Raw genomic sequence first — 24888 nt, 5'->3', positions numbered from 1 at the left:
CTACAACAGTGCAACTCTTGGCAGGGCCCTCTACCCACTTTATCCCTATAATTGTAAACTTGCATACCATGCCTATGTTTATAGCGCTGGGAATCTGTTGGCACTTTACAAATAGCTGATTATATATATATATATATACTGTATATATCAGTATAGCATAAAAGTCAGTGAATAAAGCAAAATCAGACACACACACAGAATATAGTCCAAGGGCCTGAATTATCATTGTGCGAGCGGATATGATCCGATATTGCGGATCATGTCCGCTGCACATCGATAAATGCCGACAGCATACACTCATTTTTCATTGCACCAGCAGGTCTTGTGAACTGCTGGTGCAATGCCGCCCCCTGCAGATTTGTGACCAATCGGCCGCTAGCAGGGGGTGTCAATCAATCACATTCGATCGGGTTGATTTCTGGTGATTTCTGTCCGCCACCTCAGAGCAGGCGAACAGGTTATGGAGCTGCTTCATAACTTGTGTTTCTGGCGAGCCTGAAGGCTCGCCAGAAACTCGGGGCATTAAGCTCCATACGGAGCTTGATAAATATGCCCCCAAGTCTGCTCTGTTTATTTTTAGCAGGGTTGTGCTTATAAAGTTAAAAAGATTACATAGTACATGGCTATACAGTGGCTATACACACACACAAATATATACTGTGTGTATGTATATATGTATGTATATATATATATATATATATATATATATATATACACACACACATACACAGAATATACACTATATGACAGAAGCAACAACAAATTAAAGAATAAAATAAATACCTTCTGCTCTTCCCCATCCAGAAACTGTACATGTGTCTCCGGCTTTGAACTGATACTGCGACCAAGGCAAACAAGCTGGCACAAGGTTATTATCCGCCTGCATGCATGCCTCTTCTTTATATATATTCAACACTTCCAGCAAAGCTATGTCATTTTCATATGTATTTGGATCATAAAATTCATGGACTTTTACAGATTTCACAGGAAAAGAGTCGATTTCTGATCCATAAGCCAGGCGATCCAAAAGCTCAACAATTACACGATATTTCTGGGGTTGGTTTTCTCTGTAAAATAATAGTTTTCAATGCATTTTATCATTGTCTACTAAAAAAAAAAAAAATAGGTAAAATCTAAGTACGCCGATATAGGTAGAAGATGTTTAAATCCCCAAATAAAGATATCTATGCATAGTAATGTTTACCATGTTAAATAAGGTTATGAATGGCACAGGCAATACTAACTGTTTATGTGTAAGATAAATACTGTCACATATATGCAATAATTAATTATTGGCATTACACAAATTATGTTAAAGAGACATAAAACTGAAAAGAAATCCCCCATAAAGGGCCAGATTACAAGCTAACAGTTACGCGCAAGCGAAAAGTGGTTTATCGCCGGTGTTTGCGGGGCAGGTTTACCGCTTGTATTAAAAGTTGAAAGTAAATGAGAACGCATAAGTGCAATTGTGATTTTTGCTAGAATGATTACCGCATCCTCAGAGCTCTGGTTAACTGTTTTACCCAAACAATTTATTTTTACAAAACACATCAAAAAACATTACAAAGTACAAGTACACTCATAATAACACCATCTAATAAAAAAAACACCATCTAATAAAAATTATTTAAAAAAAAAAAAAACTGCTCAAAAAAGTCGTAAGGGCTCAATTTCTCAAAGATATGAGGTCTCAGGTGTTAAAAAAATTAATGTCCTGTGAAGAATTACCTGAACACCTAGCTGATTTATCCTCCTCATGGTTTAAATACCAGCAACTTCAACATTATGGGCTCGATTTATCAAGTAAGGGTGGACACCCCAGCTCTCCTCTGGCGGCAGCAATCAGCTGCCAGAAGTTAACATTGCACACAAGCGCTATTTTGTGGTCACGTGCAATCATGTCCCCTGCCCAAGGGCAGGAGCTGTCAATCTCAACAGTCGGACGAGGTGGAGAAGAGGGTAGGAGAGGTGGAGAAGAGGGTAGGGAAGCAGTGGTCTTATGACTGCTTCTTGATAAATTGTGACTACATATTCTCTTGTGAGAATCTGACGTCATAGGGAGGCAAAGGGCTTGATAAATCGAGCCCTAAACTAAACACAGACACAAACAGTCCCTTTTCAGAGATCACACAATTTGAGAAACTTTGCCTACTATCGACCCCCCCCATAGACATGCCATCTGCTTCATATATATATATATATAGCCTACTCCTAGTACCCAGCAAAAATTGTTTACCTTCCTACATCTGCGGATGGCACAGAGAACTGGGCCAAGAATTGTCTAGCCTGGTAGATACATCTTTTCCAAGCAGCCAAAAACATATGTGTTGGATCATTAAGCTTTATGTATCATAAAACATTACTGTAACTCGTTAACTAACAACCAGATAAATTTGTGCTTGATACATTATCTGTAGTTATGTTCATTAGTAAAAAAAAAAATTGTGCTAAGCTGTACTGTCCATACTTGATGTCAACAACATGTGCTCCTCTAGATGGAAGATGAAGGTGATTGGAAATGTACTTATGTAAAATACTATCCGTGTTCCTTTCCAATCGATTAGAGGTTGCCATGTAAAAACTTAAAGCTCAACATGAGTGTTTTTAGACTTTCTTTTCTATGGCATTTAATTCCATTAGAAGCGTAACTTCATGTATTGTCAGTGTGAAGATGCCAAGCTAGTGGTTTTCAATGTCGTGTCTTGGGGGTCGATTTATGAAGCAGTGGATGGTGCTTATTCCGTGTGAGCCTTCCGCCACGCCAGCAACAGGAGTTAAGAAGCAGTGGTCTTAAGACCGCTGCTCCCTAACTCAGAGGTGGCAGACTGCAATCATCCTGATCAGATGATTGACACCCCCTGCTAGCAGCCGATTGGCCGTGAATGTGCAGGGGGCGGTATTGCACAAGCATTTCACCAGAAATGCTTGTGTAATGTTAAATGCTGATAGCGTATGCTGTCTGCATTTAGCGATGCAGGGCGGACATGATTTATCATACCCCTGGCGGACATGATTTGCTATAGCGAATCATGTCCGCCAGGGGTATGATAAATCTACCCCTTGATGTCATCTAAAAGGGCAGTGGAGATTGTCATATTCAACAGACAATGTCCTTCTTTTCCAGTGTTTGTGACGTGGTAGATCCCTGTGCACAGCTTACTGTACATCTTACCATACCAAATGCTTTTTAAGCTATTTTGGGCTATATTACATGTAGAGCGCTAATTATAGAGCGTGCAATAACCAGTTTTGCTTGACAATGCTAACATTAGCGTGCCACTTTGATATTACAAGTCTCTGGTTAGGGCGGCTGACATCTTTCAATGGAAATTACAACAGCGCTACTTTGTACTGGTATTACAAGTTGAAAGTTATCGGTTACGCTTGAGTGCTAACCAAAACTGCACTAGAATATATATATATATATGTATATATATATATATATATAGAAAGATAGATAGATGCACAAAACACATAAAAATACATTAAAGTATTACACATGTAAACACTGTTTAATAATAATAATAAAATTATATATTTTTATTAAAGGACCAGTCAATAGTTCTAAAATACAAAATGTAAATATCATTACCGGTGCATCAGTATAGAGAAATGAAATGCATCTGCATCATAAAATTTGTGTTAGTAAATGTAAAATTTTTAGAAAATTTACTTTTTTCTACCAGCATGGTCCATTACGGCGCTGCATCTCTACCGCCCCGGTCCTCAGGAGGATGTACATGTGTGTGATGGACAGGCTTTACCTCCTAATCAAAGCAGTGCTAATTACAATCGGCCAGATTATGAGTTTTGCGGTAAGAACGGTGTGGTACTAACTTGCAAGTTATTGTCACCGGTCACTTACCTACAGCGCTGGTATTACAGGTTTTTATAAACCCGGCGTTAAAAGACAAGAAGTGAGCGTAGAGCAAACTTGTGCTCCATACTGCACTCCAATACCAGCGCTGCTTAAGTCAGCGGTGAGCTGGTTGTATGTGCTCGCGCACAATTTCCCCATAGACATCAATGGGGAGAGCCGGCTGAAAAAAAGTCTAACACCTGCAATAAAGCAGCGTAAAGCTCTGTAACGCAGCCCCATTGATTCCTATGAGGAAACAAAATTTATGTTTACACCTAACACCCTAACATGAACCCCAAGTCTAAACACCCCTAATCTGTCGCCCTCGACATCGCCGACACCTACATTATACTTATTAACCCCTAATCTGCCGCTCCGGACATCGGCGCCACTATAATAAACATATTAATCCCTAAACCGCCACACTCCCGCATCTCAAACAATATTTAAATATTATTAACACCTAATCTGCCGCCCCTAACATTGCCGCCACCTACCTACATTTATTAACCCCTAATCTGCCACCCCCAACGTCGCCGCCACTATATTAAATTTATTAACCCCTAAAACTAAGTCTAACTCTAACCCTAACACCCCCTAACTTAAATATAAGTAAAATAAATCTAAAGAAAACCTACTATTAATAACTAAATAATTCCTATTTAAAACTAAATACAGGTGGCCCTCGTTTTACAACGTTTCAATTTACACCGTTTCAGAATAACAACCTTTTTTCCAGTCATGTGACTGCTATTGAAAAGCACTGAGAAGCAGTGCATTGATTAAAATAGCCAGAAGGTGGAGCTGTCCGCTTGTGTTGCAGCAAAGCCAAGCACGCTGAAATTAATCAGTTTAACCAGACCTGAGCTATCGAGCAGATTTCAAAGGAACAAGATCTTCCTGTCTATAACTCAGTTCAGATTGGAATGCATAAAAAGAACTGTTTTCAGAAAAATGCAAGTGAAGTCTGTATTGTGTGATTATTTTATTAGGTTTATAATGCTGTTTAGCAAATGTTTTTGTTCATTTAACTTAGTTTAATAATATATTCTGTGTTGTGTGATTATTTTATTAGGTTTATAATGTTGTCTAACATTTAAAGTCTTCATTTCAAAGCTTTTAAAATAATGTATTAGGTGTTACTTATGACAACTTTGAGAGGGGCCTGGAACCTATCTCCCTCACTTCCCATTGACTTACATTATAAACTGGGTTTCAATTTACAACAGTTTCGATTTGCAACCATTCCTTCTGGAACCTAACCCCGGCGTAAACTGAGGGCTACCTGGGTACTCACCTGTAAAATAAACCCTAAGCTAGCGACAATATAACTAATAGTTACATTGTATCTAGCTTAGGGTCTATTTTTATTTTACAGCTAAGTTTGTATTTATTTTAACTAGGTAGAATAGTTACTAAATAGTTATTAACTATTTACTAACTACCTAGCTAAAATAAATACAAATTTACCTGTAAAATAAAACCTAACCTTACAGTACAATTAAATAAATTACTGTTCCAATCAGCCAATAGAATGCGAGCTCAATTGCACCAGCCAATAGGATTTTTTCAACCTTAATTCCGATTGGCTGATAGAATTCTATCAGCCAAACAGAATCTAAGGGATGCCATCTTGGATGACATCACTTAAAGGAACCTTCATTCGTTGGGAGTCGTCGGAAGAAGAGGATGCTCCACGATGGATGTCTTCAAGAGGGACCCGCTCCACGCCGGATGGATGAAGATAGAAGATGCCGTCTGTATGAAGACTTCTGCCCGTCTGGAGGACCACTTCTCCCGGCTTGGATGAAGACTTCTCCCGGCTTCGTTGAGGACTTCTCCCGGCTTCGTTGACGATGGATGTCGGCTCTTCAAAACTGTAAGTGGATCTTCGGGGGTTAGTGTTAGGTTTTTTTAAGGGTTTATTGGGTGAGTTTTAGTTTTAGATTAGGGTTTGGGCAGCAATAGAGCTAAATGCCCTTTTAAGGGCAATGCCCATCCAAATGCCCTTTTCAGGGCAATGAAGAACTTAGGTTTTTTTAGTTAGGGTTTTATTTGGGGGGTTGGTTGTGTGGGTAGTGGGTTTTACTGTTGGGGGGTTGTTTATATATTTTTTTACAGGTAAAAGAGCTGATTTCTTTGGGGCAATGCCCCACAAAAGGCCCTTTTAAGGGCTATTGGTAGTTTAGTTTAGGCTAGGGTTTTTTTTATTTTGGGGGGGCTTTTTTATTTTGATAGGGCTATTAGATTAGGTGTAATTAGTTTAAATATCTTGTAATTTGTTTTTTATTTTGTGTAATTTAGTGTTTGTTTTTTGTAATTTAGGTATTTGTATTCAATTTTGTTAATTGTATTTAATTTATGTAATTTATTTAATTGTACTGTAAGTTTAGGCTTTATTTTACAGGTAAATTTGTATTTATTTTAGCTAGGTAGTTAGTAAATAGTTAATAACTATTTAGTAACTATTCTACCTAGTTAAAATAAATACAAACTTAGCTGTAAAATAAAAATAAACCCTAAGCTAGGTACAATGTAACTATTAGTTATATTGCAGCTAGCTTAGGGTTTATTTTACAGGGAAGTATTTAGTTTTAAATAGGAATTATTTAGTTATTAATAGTAGGTTTTCTTTAGATTTATTTTAATTATATTTAATTTAGGGGGTGTTAGGGTTAGGGTTAGACTTAGGTTTAGGGTTTAATAAATTTAATATAGTGGCAGCGACGGGGGCGGCAGATTATGGGTTAATAAATGTAGGTAGGTGGCGGCGATGTTAGGGGCGACAGATTAGGGGTTAATAATATTTAAATATTGTTTGAGATGCAGGAGTGCGGCGGTTTAGGGATTAATATGTTTATTATAGTGGTGGTGATGTTGGGAGCGGCAGATTAGGGGTTAATAATTTTATTTTAGTGTTTGCGATGCGGGAGGGTCTCGGTTTAGGGGTTAATAGGTAGTTTATGGGTGTTAGTTTACTTTTTAGCACTTTAGTTATGAGTTTTATGCTACAGCTTTGTAGTGTAAAACTCATAACTAATGACTTTAAAATGTGTTACGAATCTTGCGGGATAGGCTGTACAGCTCACTTTTTGGCCTAAAAAAAAAGCTTGTAATATTGGCGCAATGGAAGTCCCATTGAAAAAAGACTTTACGAAAATTGCGTAAGTTAATTTGTGGTACGGCCAAAAAAGTGTGCGGGACAGCTGTACCTACAAGACTCTTAATAGCAGGGGTAGTGAAAAAGCAGCGTTATGAGTCTTAACGCTGCTTTTTTACTCATAACGCAAAACTCGTAATCTAGCCGAATATTTGTTATCCTTGTTTGCATGTTTGCGCTTTCAAGTCACAGCTTCCCGCGCCCTCATGTCAACCTCCTGCACGAGCTTGCAGTATAAAAAGGGATCATCAGCGGAATTCACACAATATGCGCAGGCGCAGTTAGTTCTAACTAAATCAAGCCGTGCACGATTCTTTTATGTGCACTCGCGCTCGTTCCCAGGTTGACGTTTACGTCAGTGGTGACGTCACTGGAGATTTAGCCCATGTGTATATTGTGAAAGTCACATATACGTATATGCTAAATTGATTGGATACAGGCACCCACGTGATTCTGGAGGACGAGGAAATCGGCGCAAACTTCAAAACGCTTGTTTTCAAACATTATGCCTCAATTCTTCAATTGGTTAGTGTCAAAATGATATTTTTTTTTAACATTTATCTTTTTGACATTAGCCAGGAGTGTTGACTGGTCCTTTAATAAAAGTGAAATGGTATATGGCAAAGTGTTTGATTGGAAAGGGCTCCAGTGTATATATATATGCCTAAATATGTCTATGTGTATATATATCTGTGTGTGTATGTCTATATAAGTGTATGTGTATTTATGTGTTTACATGTGTAAATATGTATGTGCACAAGTTAGTAAGACACAATTTAAATCATGGGTTTCTACTTAAAATATTCAATTTTAGAATTATAACTTTTTAGATTATTTTCCCAGTTATATAAAAAAAATGCTGATTTATTTATATACCATTAGAAATACATAGATAAGTATGAAATTATGGGGAGGTGAACTATCTCCAATCATTTGTTTCTCATCTATTTTTCATCTGTACTTTATTTGAAGGAGAAAAATAATCATTACCTAAACAACAATTTAATTAGTTTTATTTAACTAAAACAACAATTAGTTTCTTGTGCAGATATTTTACACTTCAAAGAATCTCCTATTCCCTGAGCTTCTGTAAATTTGGTAAGGGGGTTATCCTGTGTACAGAGAATTACAGGGAAACAATTGGATTGAAGGGACAGTCAAGTCAAAGTCAAATCAGTGCACGCAATTTTAAATAACTTTCCATTGTACTTCTGTTATCTAATTTGATTTGTTGTCTTAGTATCCTTTGTCGAAAAGCATACTTAGGTATTCTCAGAGCAGCTATTCACTACTGGAAGCTAGCTGCTGATTGGTGGCTGCACTGTGTCTTTGTTCAACCACAATAAAAGCCTTTGACTTCATATGTTCCCTGTGAGTATTTTCCATTGAGTGCTCTGGGAATGACATATTGCACAATTGTGGGTATCCTTTTTCATCAACTTGAAAGGCAAAGTGCATAGAGAACCCTCGACACACAATCATATATATGCCTCTTGTCATTGGCTCACCAAATGTGTTCAGCTAGCTTCCAGTAGTGCATTGCTGCTCCTTCAACAAAGGATACCAAGAGAATGAAGCAAAATCTGAAAGTAAATCTGAAAGTGGTTTACAATTGTTTGCGTTATGTGAATCATAAAAGAAAAATTACGTGTTTGTCTATTTCTCAACTCTATATGTTTATTTTATAACATTTTGCTGTGAAGAAGGGTCATGTTATTTCTGCAGACACAAATTCACAGTTTTGAGAACTACAAATCCAATAATATGTGATCATATCTTCAAGTCAGAAAAAATAATCTGACAGAAACCTCTAGGAGAGCATAACAATGTGAATGGATTAATAGAATTAATTTACTAAAAAAGTAAACATTACAGCCATAAATAGAATAGAATAATCTTTGGATTTGTATCCACCCTGATGTGCACACATAACACATATACACTGCTGAGTCCTTTCCAGTCAAATAAATTGAAACATACAATATCATTTGTATTCATTTGCATGTGTTTTTAATATAAATACTTGAAATTTCAATGTTCTTCACATAGAAGGAAATGTCCTTTTTATTCTAATATATACTATATATATATATATATATATATATATATATATATATATGTGTGTGTGTGTGTATACATACATAGATATATATATTTCATTTTTTTAAATAAAAAGAACATTTTCTTCTATGTGTAGAACATTGGAATTTCTATTATTCATAATTACCTTAGGGTTTAGCAAAGTTTATCTAACATGGGGTCGGGCTAGGGTGCGAGCGCTAAGTTTTTTTAACAGCACGCTGTATAGAAGTTTATGGAGAGAAGTTAGTGAGGTTGCGATATCCGAAGTCGTGAAGTTAGCGCACATCAGATTTTTACTCTCAAGCTTACTTTCAACTTGTAATACGCACGCTAACCCAGTTGTGTTAACATTTTACTTGAGCAGAGTTAGCGCATGAGCACAAAATTTAGTTAGTGCGCCACTTGTAATCTAGCCCATTTTTAAATGCATATCCTTTTTGTGTGGTTTTAATGTTTTATTTTAATGTTAATTTAGCAGTATTATGCTATTTTGTGTATCTGTGTCCCAATTTAGGAACAGCTGTGTTAGTCAACATATCAACATTAAAGAAATCCCTGCAGTTGGCGATCGTGGAGAACAGCATACCTAACGCAATGTGCAGCTGTCAGTACCCAGCAGCCTCCAATGTAAATTCCTCCACAGTTTACTTGTGTGCCATCTTTGATTGCCACTTGCCATGGAAACTGATTCTAAATTAGGAGGAAGAAACAGAAAAACATATAAGTCTTTACAAGGATACAATTTCTGTTTTCCACGTTAATCTCAAAATTAAGAAACCCATAAAATCTTTAAAGGGACAGTCTACTCCAGAATTGTTATTGTTTAAAAAGATAGATAATCCCTTTATTACCCATTCCCCAGTTTTGCATAATCAACACTGTTAAATGAATACACTTTTTATCTCTGTGATTACCTTGTATCTAAGCCTCTACTGATTGCCCCTTATTTCAGTTATTTTGACAGACTTGCATTGTAGCCAATCAGTGCTGACTCAAATAACTCCACGGAAGTGAGCACAATGTTATTTATATAGCACACATGAACTAGCATTATCTAGCTGTAAAAACCTGTCAAAATGCACTGAGATAAGAGGCGGCCTTCAAGGGCTAAGACATTAGCATATGAGCCTACCTAGGCTTTGCTTTCAACAAATAATACCAAGAGAACAAAGGAAATTTGAGGATAAAAGTAAATTGGAAAGTTGTTTTGAAATTGCATGCCCTATCTGAATCATGAACATTTAATTTTGACTAGACTGTCCTTTTAAATAAGAAAAAAACAAAATAAGAACTTATTTAAAATATATAGTATATGACAATATACAGTCATTAGTTATTTTGCTTTCTTTTGCTGTAAAATACCTCTGTAAATTGATCTTTCCAATGCTCTGTAGAGGAGGGGAGAATGACAAGCCAACATTCACTAATCTCAGTGAGACTAGAAACATAAATTGTGAGATATATATGGCCATATGCAGCATTTTTCCATGATGATGGTTACTGAAAGCATTGAACTGGCTGGGATATGTGTCTAATATTTGGAAATCCCACCTTAAATCAGGTTGAAAGGGACAGTAAACACCTTGAGATTTTTATATAAAATATTTAGTTATGCAGAATGAAACTATATACAGGTGGCCCTCGGTTTACAACGGTTCAATTTGCACCGTTTCAGAATAACAACCTTTTTTCCAGTCATGTGACTTCTATTGAAAAGCATTGAGAAGCAGTGCATTGATTAAAATAACCAGTAGGTGGAGCTGTCCGCTTGTGTTGCAGCAAAGCCAAGCTGAAATTAATCAGTTTAACCAGACCTGATCTATCGAGCAGATTTCAAAGGAACAAGATCTTCCTGTCTATAAATCAGTCAAGATTGGAATGCATAGAAAGAACTGTTTGCAGAAAAATGAAAGCGAAGTATGTGTTGTGTGATTATTTTATTAGTTTTATAATGCTGTTTAGCAAATGTTTTTGTTCACTTAACTTAGTTTAATTATATATTCTGTGGTTATTTTATTAGGTTTATAATGCTGTTTAGTATTTAAAGTCTTCCTTCAAAGCTTTAAAAATAATGTATTAAGTGTTACTTATAACAATTTTGAGAGGGGCCTGGAACCTAACTCCCTCACTTCCCATTGACTTACATTATAAACTGGGTTTCAATTTACAACGGTTTCGATTTACAACCATTCCTTCTGGAACCTAACCCCGGTGTAAACTGAGGGCTACCTGTATTTTCACTATTTATTTTGCTCCCTTTTCATGTAATGTAGCTCTGAAAACAGACCTTGAAATGCACAATGCTGACTTATCAAGACTAACTCTGCTACATATATGTCAATAAATGGCTTTAACTAAGAACAGCAAAAAAATTAAATTTTTACTAACTTTATGACAGTGGCTAGCCTTGCTGTCTATGGACTAAAGCACAAATTTGCTCCTCCAATAAGGCAATTGCGGGTGGAGTTTCACTATTAAAAAATAATTGTAGTAAAAACGATGTTAATTTGGTTTGCATTTGGCTGATATGTTATGCTATAGCAACACAACAACTTTTTTTCATAATTACAAGTAGTTTACTGTCCCTTAAATTAATTCCGGGAATCATTCTTTTTTTTATTAGAAGCCACTTCCCTGATTCATATTTATTTGGGCACAAAGGGCCTGATATTCAAAAGCTCTCTGCTTAAGCGAGATGATCTAAGACGTCTTATCAGTATGGAAAGGTCCCTAAAAAATCTTAGAAACACAAATTTTAATTTGAAAGATATTTATCTCACTATACAGGGTTCTTCATGTGCAGGAGAGACACATGGGGCGAGATTACATATACAGCGCAGGCTTCAGCGCAAGCGCTGCAACCCGCGCCACCCATAATTTTACCTCGCACATCGGGGTATCAAATAAACCCCGCCGGCAGTTCATAAAGTGTAAGTCGGATAAACTAGCGATGTCCAGAAATGAGTATAAATACAAATTTCTGGAGTCGCCAGTGACTTACAGCACTTTAGAAACTGATGGCGCCTAAGAAAAGTAAAAAAAAAAAAAAAAATCTCCCGTAAAAGTCTAACCTGCCCCCCAAAAATAAGCCCGACACATAAAACCTCTATATCCGCCATCAAACCTACATCGGAGCTAATAAAAGTATTAACCACTAAACCGACCCCCCCACAACGCAATTAAACTATTTAAACTTCTATTAACCCCTATATCCGCCATCAAACCCACACCGCAAGTAATAACTAAACTATCAATACCTAAATCCACCAACCCCAACATCGCAAACTACCTATTAAAGTATTAACCCCTAATCCGCCAAAGCCCACAATGCAAATAAATAATTAAATAACTAAGCCCCCTAACCTAACACCCCCTAAATGAACCCAAATTACCTAAATTACAAAATACTAAAGTTACTATTAAAATAAAAAAAACTAACACTACTTTAAAAATAAAAAATAAACTAAGTATAAATTAAAGGGACAGTAGTCAAAATTAAAATTCTGGTGCAGACTGTCCCTTTAAACTACAATTACATAAAATAAAAAAATCTAAGATTACAGAAAATAAACAAAATTATCAAATTTTAAAAAATTATACCTAATCCCTATGAAAATAAAAAAGACCCCCATAATAAAACCCCCCTACTCTAAGAATAAACTACCAGTAGCCCTTAAAAGGGCTTTTTGCAGGGCATTGTGATAATCATCTCTTTTACATTAAAAATACACAAAGTCCCACCTAACAGTAAAACCCCCCACCCACCAAACCCCCCAAAATATAAAACCTAACACTAAAAAACCTAAACTACCCATTGCCCTGAAAAGGGCATTTGTTGGGAATTGCCCTTTAAAGGGCATTTAGCTCTTTTACAAAATGCCCACCCTAATCTAAATAAATAAAAAACACAAAATTTAAAAAAAAAACTGTCTAACTCCCAGGTTGGTACTCACCATTCCTGAAGTCCGGCGGAGAAGGTCCTGTCCCATGCGGTGAAGTCTTCTTTCAAGCAGCGACCTCTTCTTTCTTCTTCCAGGAACGACCCTGGAACTGAAAACCGGCAATCCTGGACTGAAGACCGAACAACCCTGGAACTGAAGACTGGCGACCGCGGAGCCATGGAGCATGGAGGATCCTCTTCGCACGATCACTGCCGTACACTGGCTAGTGAATTCTAGGGACGCGATTAAAAATGGTGTCCCTTGAATTCCTATTGGCTGATTTGATTCTTCAAATTCAAATCAGCCAAAAGGATGAGAGCTACTTAAATCTTATTGGCTGTTAAAATCAGCCAATAGGATGAGAGCTACTGAAATTCTATTGGCTGATTTGAATAGCCAATAGAATTTCAGTAGCTCTCATCCTATTGGCTGATTTGAACAGCCAATAGGATTTGAGTAGCTCTCATCCTATTGGCTGAGTTGAATTTGAAGAATCAAATCTACCAATAGGAATTTAAGGGACGCCATTTTTAATCGCCTCCCTTGAATTCACTATCCAGTGTATGGCAGTGATCATACAAAGAGGATCCTTCACGCTCCATGGCTCCGTGGTCGCCAGTCTTCAGTTCCAGGGTCGCCGGTCTTCAGTTCTAGGATCGCCGGTCTTCAGTTCCGCGGTCATCAGTGTTCAGCACCACCCTCTGCTCCGGATTGTTCCTGGAAGAAGAAAGAAGAGGTCGCCGCTTGGAAGAAGACTTCACCGCATGGGACAGGACCTTCTCCGCCGGACTTCAGGAATGGTGAGTACCAACCTGGGGGTTAGACTTAGTTTTTTTTGTTTGGGGGGTTTGGTGAGTGGGGAGTTTTACTGTTAGGGGGACTTTGTGTATTTTTAATGTAAAAGAGCTGATTATCTTGGGGCAATGCCCCTGCAAAAAGCCCTTTTAAGGGCTACTGGTAGTTTATTCTTAGAGAAGGGGGGGTTATTTTGGGGGGTCTTTTATTTTCATAGGGATTAGGTATACTTTTTAAAATTTGATAATTTTGTTTTTTATTTTCTGTAATCTTAGTTTTTTTATTTCATGTAATTGTAGTTTAAAGGGATGGTCTACACCAGAATTTTGACTAGACTGTCACTTTAATTTATACTTCGTTTATTTTTTATTTTTAAAGTAGTGTTAGGTTTTTTTATTTTAATAGTAACTTTAGTATTTTGTAATTTAGGTAATTTTGGTTCATTTAGGGGGTGTTAGGTTAGGGGCCTTAGTAATTTAATTATTTATTTGCGTTGTGGGCTTTGGCGGTTTAGGGGTTAATACTTTGATAGGTAGTTTGCGTTGCGGGCTTTGGCGGTTTAGGGGTTAATACTTTAATAGGTAGTTTGCGTTGTCGGTTAATGGCGGATTAGGGGTTAATAGTTTTATTAGGTAGTTTGCGATGTTGGGGTTGGTGGATATAGGGGTTAATACTTTATTTGTATTTGCGGTGTGGGTTTGATGGCGGATATAGGGGTTAAAACACTTTATTAGTTATTGCGGTTGACAGGTAGATAGATATTACGCATGCGTTAGGTGTTAGTTTATTTTTGTAGGCAGTTTCAGGAGTTACGGTACTCCCATACTCAGTGCAAGGCCTGCTGTGGCTGCCTTAGTATGGCAAGGTGAAAATGGAGTAAGATTTCTCCATTTTCGCCACCTAAGACCTTGCGCTGAATATTGGATACCGATTTGCGACGCAGTTAACTTATGGGAGTAAAAATTGCGGGCGACGGGTGAAATATACGCGCGTAACTTGATTGCTACGCCATATATGTAATACCAAAATCGCGTAAAAAACGGCGTCGCCCCTACATTACAATATAAGGTGTAAAAAAATCCCTAAGATTTGCTTGATTTCTCTCCATGCTAGCGAGCTTTAGATATCAGGCCTGAAGAAAGATGTTGCCACAAACCTTGAGTTTTCTAAGCAAGAAAAACTTGAACTCAGTAGCGGATCTACTCAACAGAGGGCACTAGAGCAAAAAAAAAATTGGGCTCCCCAAAGGTAACTCTGTAGTAAGAAATAGTAATATACATGCTGCTCTGTATAATGACTTTGAGGATAGAGAGATAGACAGACAGATAGACAGAAAAGATGGGCCTGCAACTTGCACTAATAGAAGTCTCTCCTGCATTAGGACTGTATGCATTCTGTACACGCCTATGTATAGACTGGCTACTATAACCCCCCAGCACTTGGGCCCTGGTGCCGCCGCCCCTACTGCACCACTGGTAGTTTCTCACCTGCTTGAACTGATAAAGACACGGTTATTACAACTTATACCTCTGATGTTCGCAAAATTCAATGACCTCAGTAAAAAAAGTGCACTTTCAAAGATAATGGGCTCGATTATAGAGAATCATGTCCGCTCGACATTGCTAAACTACGCTGTCTGCATTTATTATTGCACAAGCATTTTACTAGAAATGCTTGTGCAATGTTGCCCCCCTGCTCACTGGTGACCAATCGGCCGCTAGCAGGGGCTGTCAATCATCCCAATTGGATAGGAATTATTTTAATCCGCCACCTTTTAGGTGGCGGAGAGGTTGCTTCTTAAAGGGACACTAAAGTCAAAATAAACTTTTATGATTTAGAAACCTTCCAAGTTACTTCTATTATCAAATGTTGCACAGTCTTTTTATACTCACACTTTATGGGGAAAAAGATCCTACTGAGCATGTGCACAAGCTTAAAGGGTATACATATACTAGTTTGTGATTGGCTGATGTCTGTCACATGATACAGGGGGCCAGACAATGGGAGAAAAAAATAAATTTCTCAGAAAAAAAATCTACTGCTTATTTGAAATTCAGAGTAAGTGCTATTGCATTGTCTTTTTATTATGTACTTGTTAATTATGCAATTATGCTGCATTCAGTGGTCCTTTAACTTTAGTTTCAGGTGAGCCTGAAATTATGGGCATCAGAAGCAGCATCCGCTGCTTGATAAATGGAGCCCATTGAATGGACATTAAACACCTCTTGGTTTTGGGCAAACATTGGGCTTTGTACCACACTTGAAAAAAGCTATAAAGCTAAATCTGTAACCTAGGTTTCAAAATGCTGTAAATTTCCTAGATCAGTTCGTTTATTTTCAGTATTTGCTATTTGTCCTCTCTAGGGTCATGGGGCAAGCACTAATTTATTACACAAGGAAGAGGAATTTAATGTCATTTTAATGTTCTTTTAAGATCATTCATCCAAAAAATTATTTAGGGTATCTGAGTCTAGTATTCTGTATTACAGGACCATTCCTCATTGTAATTGCAAAACCTCTCTCTTATTTTAATGACAGAACTGTGATAAATAATTGTTTTGTCCTGTGTAGTTTTGCCAGGCTGATCCCCTGGGATTTTACCCCAAACTACAATGCAGAAGTATAAAACACAATACATAGGACATAAGTATGCATGAAGACAGATCTGTTTGTTTAAATATGTACTATAGAACAGATGAGCCCAAAGGGTAAATTGTGATCTACCAGCAGATCTCTACGTACTGACCAGTAGGTGGCAAACCAGAGTGGTTTCTCATTTTCTGCACAGTTGAGTATAGTCTTTAAAATCCCTAGTATCTAATGCAGAGCCTCAGGGGTATGCCCCTGTATGCAGGGAAGGGGTGGGGGGTGTAAAAGGTACTTTCTATAAAGACTTAAAAAACATTAGAGAATCTGGAGCCCAATACGTTCAAGATTAAGGGGCATATTTAAAAAGGTGAGAGCGGACATGATCCGATATTGCGGATCATGTCTGCCGCACATTGATAAATGCCGATAGCATACACTCTTGGCATTTATCATTGCACCAGCAGTTCTGGTGAACTGCTGGTGCAACGCCACCCCCTGCAGATTCGCGGCCAATTGGCCGCCAGCAGGGGGTGTCAATCAACCCGATCGTATTGGATTGGGTTGATTTTCGGCGATGTCTGGCTGCCGCCTCAGAGCAGGCGGACAGGTTATGGAGCAGCAGTCTTTAGACCGCTGCTTTATAATTTGTGTTTGTGAAGGCTCGCCAGAAACGCGGGGCATCAAGCTCCATACGGAGCTTGATAAATAGGCCCCTAAATATCCTTATGTTTTCTACATGCACTAACAGAGAATACAAACAAACTTGGATAACATTTAATCCCACTTTACTAAAACCTAGCACAACAGCTCTAGAACAGACAATATGATACTGCTAATACTTTGTACTCTACGAGAGCTTGATGGAAATTGTCTGGTCTAAAAAAAAAAAAAAAAGGATTTAATACACATGACATTTTATATAGTAAAGCATTTTAGAAAAAAATATTTAATTATATATTTGAAGCTCTAGAAGTAAAAAACAAACAACACCCAACCAGTGGAGTAGAAAATCATAAAATAAAAAAATAAATAAAAAATAGCAATATGAGGCAAAAGGAGGAAAATATACATAACAATTAGCATTTATACAATAATCATTATTTATTAAGCTTTTTTTTATTCTTATAGTACTTAAAGACAGCTGGTTAATAACAGTAGTAACTTACTATTCATAACCAACATATGAGTACTCAGTGAAGCACCTTCTGAAAGATTAAAGTCTGAGATGACCTCACCAGAATTAGAACCCTAATGGCTAGATTACGAGTTTTGCGGTAAGCTAAAAGAGCAGCGTTAACAGGTCCTAACACTGCTTTTTTACGCCCGCTGGTATTACGAGTCTTGAAGGTTTATGGTCACCGCACACTTCTTTGGCCTTACCGCAAAACGACTTACGTAAACTTCGTAAAGTCTTTTTTCTATGGGACTTCCATAACGCCGGTATTACGAGTCTGTCCTGGGAGGCCAAAAAGTGAGCAGTACACCCTACCCCGTCAAGAGTCCTAACGCATTTAAAGTCAGTAGTTATGAGTTTTATGGTACAACGCCGTAGCATAAAACTCATAACTAAAGTGCTAAAAAGTACACTAATACCCATAAACTACCTATTAACCCCTAAACCGAGGCCCTAAAACACTAAAATAAATTTTAACCCCTAATCTGCCGCTCCGGACACCACCGCCACCTACATTATATTTATGAACCCCATATCTGCTGCCCCCAACATCGCTGACACCTACATTATATTTATTAACCCCTAATCTGCCACCCCCAATGTCGCCGCAACCTACCTACACTTATTAACCCCTAATTATTTAATAACTACCTAGTTAAAATAAATACAAAAGTACCTGTAAAATAAAACCTAACCTAAGTTACAATAACACCTAACACTACACTATAATTAAATAAATTAACTAAATTAAATACAATTACCTAAATTAAATTAGCTAAAGTACAAAAACAACAAAACACTAAATTACAGAAAATAAAAAACAAATTACAGATATTTAAACTAATTACACCTAATCTAATAGCCCTATCAAAATAAAAAAATGCCCCCCCAAAATAAAAAACCCTAGCCTAAACTAAACTACCAATAGCCCTTAAAAGGGCCTTTTGCGGGGCATTGCCCCAAAGAAATCAGCTCTTTTACCTGTAAAAAAAAATACAAACAACCCCCCAACAGTAAAACCCACCACCTATACAACCAACCCCCCAAATAAAATACTTACTAAAAAAAAACTAAGCTCCCAATTGCCCTGAAAAGGGCATTTGGATGGGCATTGCCCTTAAAAGGGCAGTTAGCTTTTTTGCAGGCCCAAACCCTAACCTAAAAATAAAACCCACCCAATACACCCTTAAAAAATCCTAACACTAACCCCCTGAACATCGACTTACAGTTATGAAGAGCGGACATCCATCCTCAAGGAAGCGGCAGAAGTCTTCATCCAACCGGGCCGAAGTCCTCAACGAAGCCGGGAGAAGTCTTCATCCAAGCCGGCGAAGTGGTCCTCCAGACGGGCAGAAGTCTTCATCCAGACGGCACCTTATATCTTCATCCATCCGACAAGGAGCGGCTCCATCTTCAAGACATCTGACGCAGAGCATCCTCTTCATCCGGAGTCTTATTACTGAATGAAGGTACCTTTAAGTGACGTCATCCAAGATGGCGTCCCTTAGATTCCGATTGGCTGATAGAATTCTATCAGCCAATCGGAATTAAGGTAGAAAAATCCTATTGGCTGATGCAATCAGCCAATAGAATGCGAGCTCAATCCTATTGGCTGATTGGATCAGCCAATAGGATTGAACTTCAATCCTATTGGCTGATTGCATTGTATTTTTAAGGGTGTATTAGGTGGGTTTTATTTTTAGGTTAGGGTTTGGGCCTGCAAAAGAGCTAACTGCCCTTTTAAGGGCAATGCCCATCCAAATGCCCTTTTCCGGGCAATGGGGAGCTTAGGTTTTTTTTGGGGGGGGTTGGTTGTGTGGCTGCTGGGTTTTACTGTTGGGGGGGTTGTTTTTTTTTTGTATTTTTTTTTTACAGGTAAAAAGAAATGCACTTCTGAAACCTAGCTGAACACAGGTTAGCCAATGAGAAGAGGCATAAGTGTGTATCCACCATTCACCAGCTTGCTCCCAGTAGTGCACTGCAGTTCCTGAGCCTACTAGGTATTCCTTAAAGTGATTCTAAATGTTACCCTTTTCTTAACAATATTAGTAATCATAAAGTAAAAGATGGGGACTTTAATTCATGAAAAGCTTTGTAAACGATTACTTTTTTTTAATAATTACAATTTCATGTCTTGATATATTCTGCCGTTCCTCCGCCTGTAACGGATACTCTAGTTCTTACTTCAGACTGTAGCCAATCGTATGGCCCTTTGGTGTCTAGCAAGGAAATAATAATGACCCTGGTTTTGGAAACCAAAGGGGGTGTGATAAGATTTGGTACAGCCTGAATCGTCACTGAAGTATGAACTAGAATATCCGTTATGGGTGGAGGAACAGAGGGATATATCAAGACATGAAACTGTAAAAAAAAGTAAGCATTTACAAAGCTTTTTATGAATTTAAAGTCCCAATCTTTTACTTTATGATTACAAATATTGTAAACTAGTCGATAAGCCTGCCCAAAGAGCAGTCTAATTTTTGTTTAAACTACAGATGTAGAAACAACCTATTTTGTAAATCTTCTTTTATATAAATAAGTGGAAAAGCCTGTGGTGACGGAACCACCCTACCATTTTCGGAAGGGCGGTCTATTGTGGTGACAGAACAACCCTGTCCTTTTCGGAATCCACCTGGATTCTTTCATCACCCTGCCATCCAGGTGGATTCTTTCACCACCCCTTTTGCTCTCTCTCCCCCCTTTCTTTTGCTCTCTCTCTCCCCCTCTCTTTTCCTCTCTCTCCCCCTCTCTTTTCCTCTCCCTCTCCCCTCTCTTTTCCTCTCCCTCTCCCCTCTCTTTTGCTCTCTCTCCCCCTTCTCTTTTCCTCTCCCTCTGCCCTCTCTTTTGCTCTCTCCCCCTCTCTTTTCCTCTCCCTCTCCCCTCTCATTTGCTCTCTCTCCCCCCTCTCTTTGCTCTCTCTCCCCTCTCTCTTTTGCTCTCTCTCCCCTCTCTTTTGCTCTCCCCTCTCTTTTGCTCTCTCCCCCTCTCTTTGCTCTCTCTCTCCCTCTCTCTTTTGCTCTCTCTCTCTCCCTCTCTTTTGCTCTCTCTCTCCCCCTCTCTTTTGCTCTCTCTTTCCCCCTCTCTTTTGCTCTCTCTCCCCTCTCTTTTGCTCTCTCTCCCCTCTCTTTTGCTCTCTCTCCCCTCTCTTTTGCTCTCCCTCTCCCCTCTCTTTTGCTCTCCCTCTCCCCTCTCTTTTGCTCTCTCTATCCTCTTTTGCTCTCCCTCTCTTTTGTTCTCACTCCCCTCTTTTGCTCTCTCCCCCTTTCTCTTTTGCTCTCTCCCCCCTTCTCTTTTGCTCTCTCTGCCCCTGTCCTTTTTTTTACGTAGGGCACTCCCTCAGCCTCCCCTTTCCTGCTGAGCCGCCCACCGCCACCCGCCCACATCTCCCACTGGCACCAGCAGAAGATCTTTACAGACGGTGACACACACAGTGTCACCGTCTGTAACGATCAGGCATCTGGCCTCATATGGAGGCAGAGCACCGATCGCGCTCCGGCTCCATATGCAGCAAATGCCTGAAGCTTCAGAAGCTCCAGCTCTCAGCTGTTATGTTACAGCTGAGAGTTAGAGCTCCTGAAGCTGTCTGTTGCTGCGAGGCGGCTGCACGCGCATCCAACATTCCTTTGAGGATGCGTGCGCAACTGCTGATGGTGACGGACATTACAAACACAATTATAGTATAGATAAAAAGGTTAAAGTTTACAATCACTTTAACAAAATATACCAAGAGAACAAAGTACATTTGATAATAAATTGAAAAGGGGTTAAAATCGCATGCTCTTTCTGAACCATGAAAGCTTAATTTTGAATTTTATGTCCCTTATAAAAATACTTTTTCAAACACCCCCTTTTAAATTATTTCAAGAACCAATAAGTTTCAATGTATTTTTTTTTTTTTTTTTTTGAAAAGGAGCTTTATTTGAAAAATGAAGGTCTGAACATACAAGCATTGCATCAATGCCTCAACTGATTACATCATACATTTTTAACAGTTTAATCTGCAATTCTCAACACTGCTATATAAGTCCGAAGTGATCTAGTTCAAGTGAACAGTGTGCGAGAGAGTGCTAGAAGTACAAGGCTCCTATTTTCCACATTTTCTTAGATTTTCTTGCTGTGAGTGAACTATTAAAACAGTCCAAACATCAAAAATAACACATACAATATAGTGCTCCGTAGAGCAGATTTAACTTAAAGTTAACTGTAAAGTACAACAAAGTAGTACCAGATAAAGATAACTTACCACAGGTGGCCATCTAAGGCCAAAACACATTGAAAAAGCAATTTGACCATCGTTAGACAGAAAAGCCATGACCCTGAAAATACCCGTTTGCTATGCTATTACATATTTTAAGTAGAAGGGGAAGAGAGAAAGAAAGAGAGAGAGAGAAAGAAGAAAAAAAAAAAAGGGGGGGGGGAGAGGGGGGAGGGGAAAAAGGGAGGGAAGCAACGTTCCAGTAGCCGGGAGGGGGGGGGAGGGGAGAGAGACCAGGCACCAGCGGTTGGGGACCCGTTCTGTCATGGTTCAGACCACTCCAGTTTCCCCATTGTTCCAGAGTTGGACCAACAATTCGTGGGCATCTAATTTACCCACTCGGGCGTAATGATATCTTTCCAGGCTTAACAGACTATGTACCCCTTGTCTCCAATCTGAAGTCAGAGGGATCTGAGTTGTTTTCCATCTGGCCGGGATCAAGTTTTTAGCACTTGTCAACATTAACATCAGTAGTGTTTTTTTAGTCAGATCTGGAATCTTATTAGGAAAGTGGAACAGCAACGTTTCCATGGTTTTTGATATCTCTAGATTCAGCGTCAATGGAATGTGCTCCCACACTTCCCTCCAGTACTCCTCCAGCAAAGGACAGTCCCACCAGATGTGGGTCATGGATCCCACCCCCCCGCACCCCCTCCAGCACTTATCCGATGTATTAGGGTAGATCTTTTTGAGGCGAGATGGCGTAAGGTACCATCGGCTCAGTATCTTGTATTGTGACTCCTGTATACGCGCGGACACTGACACTGTCTTGGTGGCCCGGAAGATCCGCTGCCACTCCTGCGATTCCAGCTCTGCTCCCAATTATGTCTGCCACTGTCTAGCATATGTTGGTAAACTGTCATCTCCCTTGCAGAGAAGCCCATAAACCTTTGAGATAAAATGTCTGGGGACTGTTTACTGTATGCAAAGTCCCTCAAAGAGTGTCTGGTCTCTTAATAGCAAACGTTTGTATTTATGTGTTGTGATGTAATGACCTATCTGCAGGTACACAAACCAGGGGATCTCGATGGCGGTCTCGTCCGCCAAGAGCTCATCCCTTGTTTTCATGTTTCCATTAACCACAAATTCGCCAACGCGATTGTTGGCAAACTGTGTCTGGGCAGGTGCTAACTGAGTCTGTATCGGTATCTCTGGGTTCCCATAGACCGGTGTCAGCGGGAAAAAACTGTGGATATATGTGTTTCTGTGTGTACAGTCTTGTCCCATTCCTCCAACACTACACTGACCAGGGGGTATTGTTTCAATGTTTTTTTAAGAGACTGCAGGTACAAAACAAGAAATTCCTAAGTACTGTTTAGCTATGGATGTGCCATTATTTATGTAGCTTTATTTGAGACATTCCTGAAAGTAAAGCAATATGACAAAATGCTTCTGTGTTTGCTTATGAACATGTGAATATCTCCTTTTTACCATCCAACTGGACTCTCTTCTCTGACTGCCCATGTATTATTTTTTCATTATTATTATCAGCTACTTGTAGAGCACCAACAGAATCTGTTGGTAACTTAGCAGCTTGCCTCTGTACTTCACACTAAATTATAGACTAATTTTCTGAACTCTCTGTAGCTCTGCTGTTTTATTACTTTAAAATGCACTGGTCCTCCCCCCCCCCCTTGTGTGTGTGTGTGTGTCTCTCTCTATCTATCCATCTCTCTCCTTATGTGTTGTTCTCCCCCATGGTCTCTTTCTCTCTCTCTGTCTCTCTTCCTCCCCCTCTGACTCTCATCCCTTATGTAATGAATAAATCTATAAGCATAATTTGCAGCATTAAAGTAAAAAGTATGTTTTAAACATATTTTAATGGGCATGGATTTCTAGATCTCATAATCAGGGCAAGCATTGTGTTATCTGGCAAGAGTTTCTGTTACAATCCTTTTAGACTAAAATCAGATGTTTACTAAGTTGACCAGTTTTCCAAGACACCATTTAAAGGGACATGAAACCCATATGAAACCCATATACAAATTTAAATAACTTTCCAATTTACATCTAATATTTAATTTTCTTCATTCTTTTGATGTCCTTTGTTGAAAATCATATCCAAATATGCTCAGTAGCTGCTGATTGGTGGCTGCACATAAATACCTCATGTGATTGGCTCACCCATGTGCATTGCTATTTCTTCAACAAAGGATATCTAAAGAATGAAGGCGTATCCTAGCCACTGCCTCACCAGCCTCTGACGTCACTGCACGTCACTGCAACAGATTCTACCGCACTACATGTGTCTATGTGTTTGTGCTAGATATAAGAATCAGTAAAATAAGCCACAGGGATGATACAGTATTATGAACACCAATCAGGTGCATTTTTACCTTTGCTGCCTTTGTTCCTCCAATGATTCGCTTTTGGCGAGCAGCTCTTTTTGGAACCCCACAGCTTAAACGAGGCAGACTTTGTCTTAACAGCTTCCTCTCTTAATGTACAAAACAAGTAGAAATATTAGTGAATTTTAATGCACAGAGTATAGTCACTCAACAGAAAATGTTTTCTTCAAAATATGTGATTAAATTGAAGTATATAAGTTATACATAAATAATGACCATTTTGTTTATCTTAATATGTCTGTGGCACTAGGTGCTTAATAGTATATTTTTTTTGGGGGGGGTTAAAGATGACTTACATCTGTATTATTAGTCTAACTTGATTGTGCACATCATGGGGTGTATTGGTGCATTATAAGACACTTTTATTATTGAGATGTATATTTTCTCTCTGTGTCTGTATCTGTGTTCCAGTCTGTGGCTCTGTGTGCTATGTAGTTTTCATTTTTTAATTTAAGGATTATGTACACACCTGTATTATTAGTGTAAATCCATTCAGCTATATATAGGGTTGATTCAAATCTAGTCAGTCATGTGTTTTCAAATAAACCTATTTTGACATTGGGACAATCACAATGCAAACAATAATATAATTGTCATATAAGAGAAATCTTGGATCAGATATCAGCCCACATTCTGCATGGTACTGACCTTGTCATCACCATCAATTTAACGTAAAAACACA

General features: G+C 38.6%; 1 protein-coding gene across 1 annotated transcript in view; it reads right to left on the bottom strand.

Annotated features, from left to right (window-relative positions):
* Nucleotides 1–24888, bottom strand: part of CFI (complement factor I) — a 204159-nt gene that overhangs the window by 37152 nt on the left and 142119 nt on the right. Inside the window, exons 10-12 of the mRNA XM_053703548.1 lie at nucleotides 24195–24295; nucleotides 9691–9794; nucleotides 784–1067 (exon numbers count right to left, since the gene is read on the bottom strand). Of these exons, the coding sequence (XP_053559523.1) occupies nucleotides 784–1067; nucleotides 9691–9794; nucleotides 24195–24295 (489 nt within the window). The remainder of the gene's footprint in view (nucleotides 1–783; nucleotides 1068–9690; nucleotides 9795–24194; nucleotides 24296–24888) is intronic.

The sequence above is a fragment of the Bombina bombina genome, chromosome 2 (genome assembly GCF_027579735.1).
Source record: "Bombina bombina isolate aBomBom1 chromosome 2, aBomBom1.pri, whole genome shotgun sequence".
Taxonomy (NCBI): domain Eukaryota; kingdom Metazoa; phylum Chordata; class Amphibia; order Anura; family Bombinatoridae; genus Bombina; species Bombina bombina.
The sequence above is the reverse complement of the archived record's forward strand: the minus strand, read 5'-3'. Positions and strand labels throughout refer to the sequence as shown.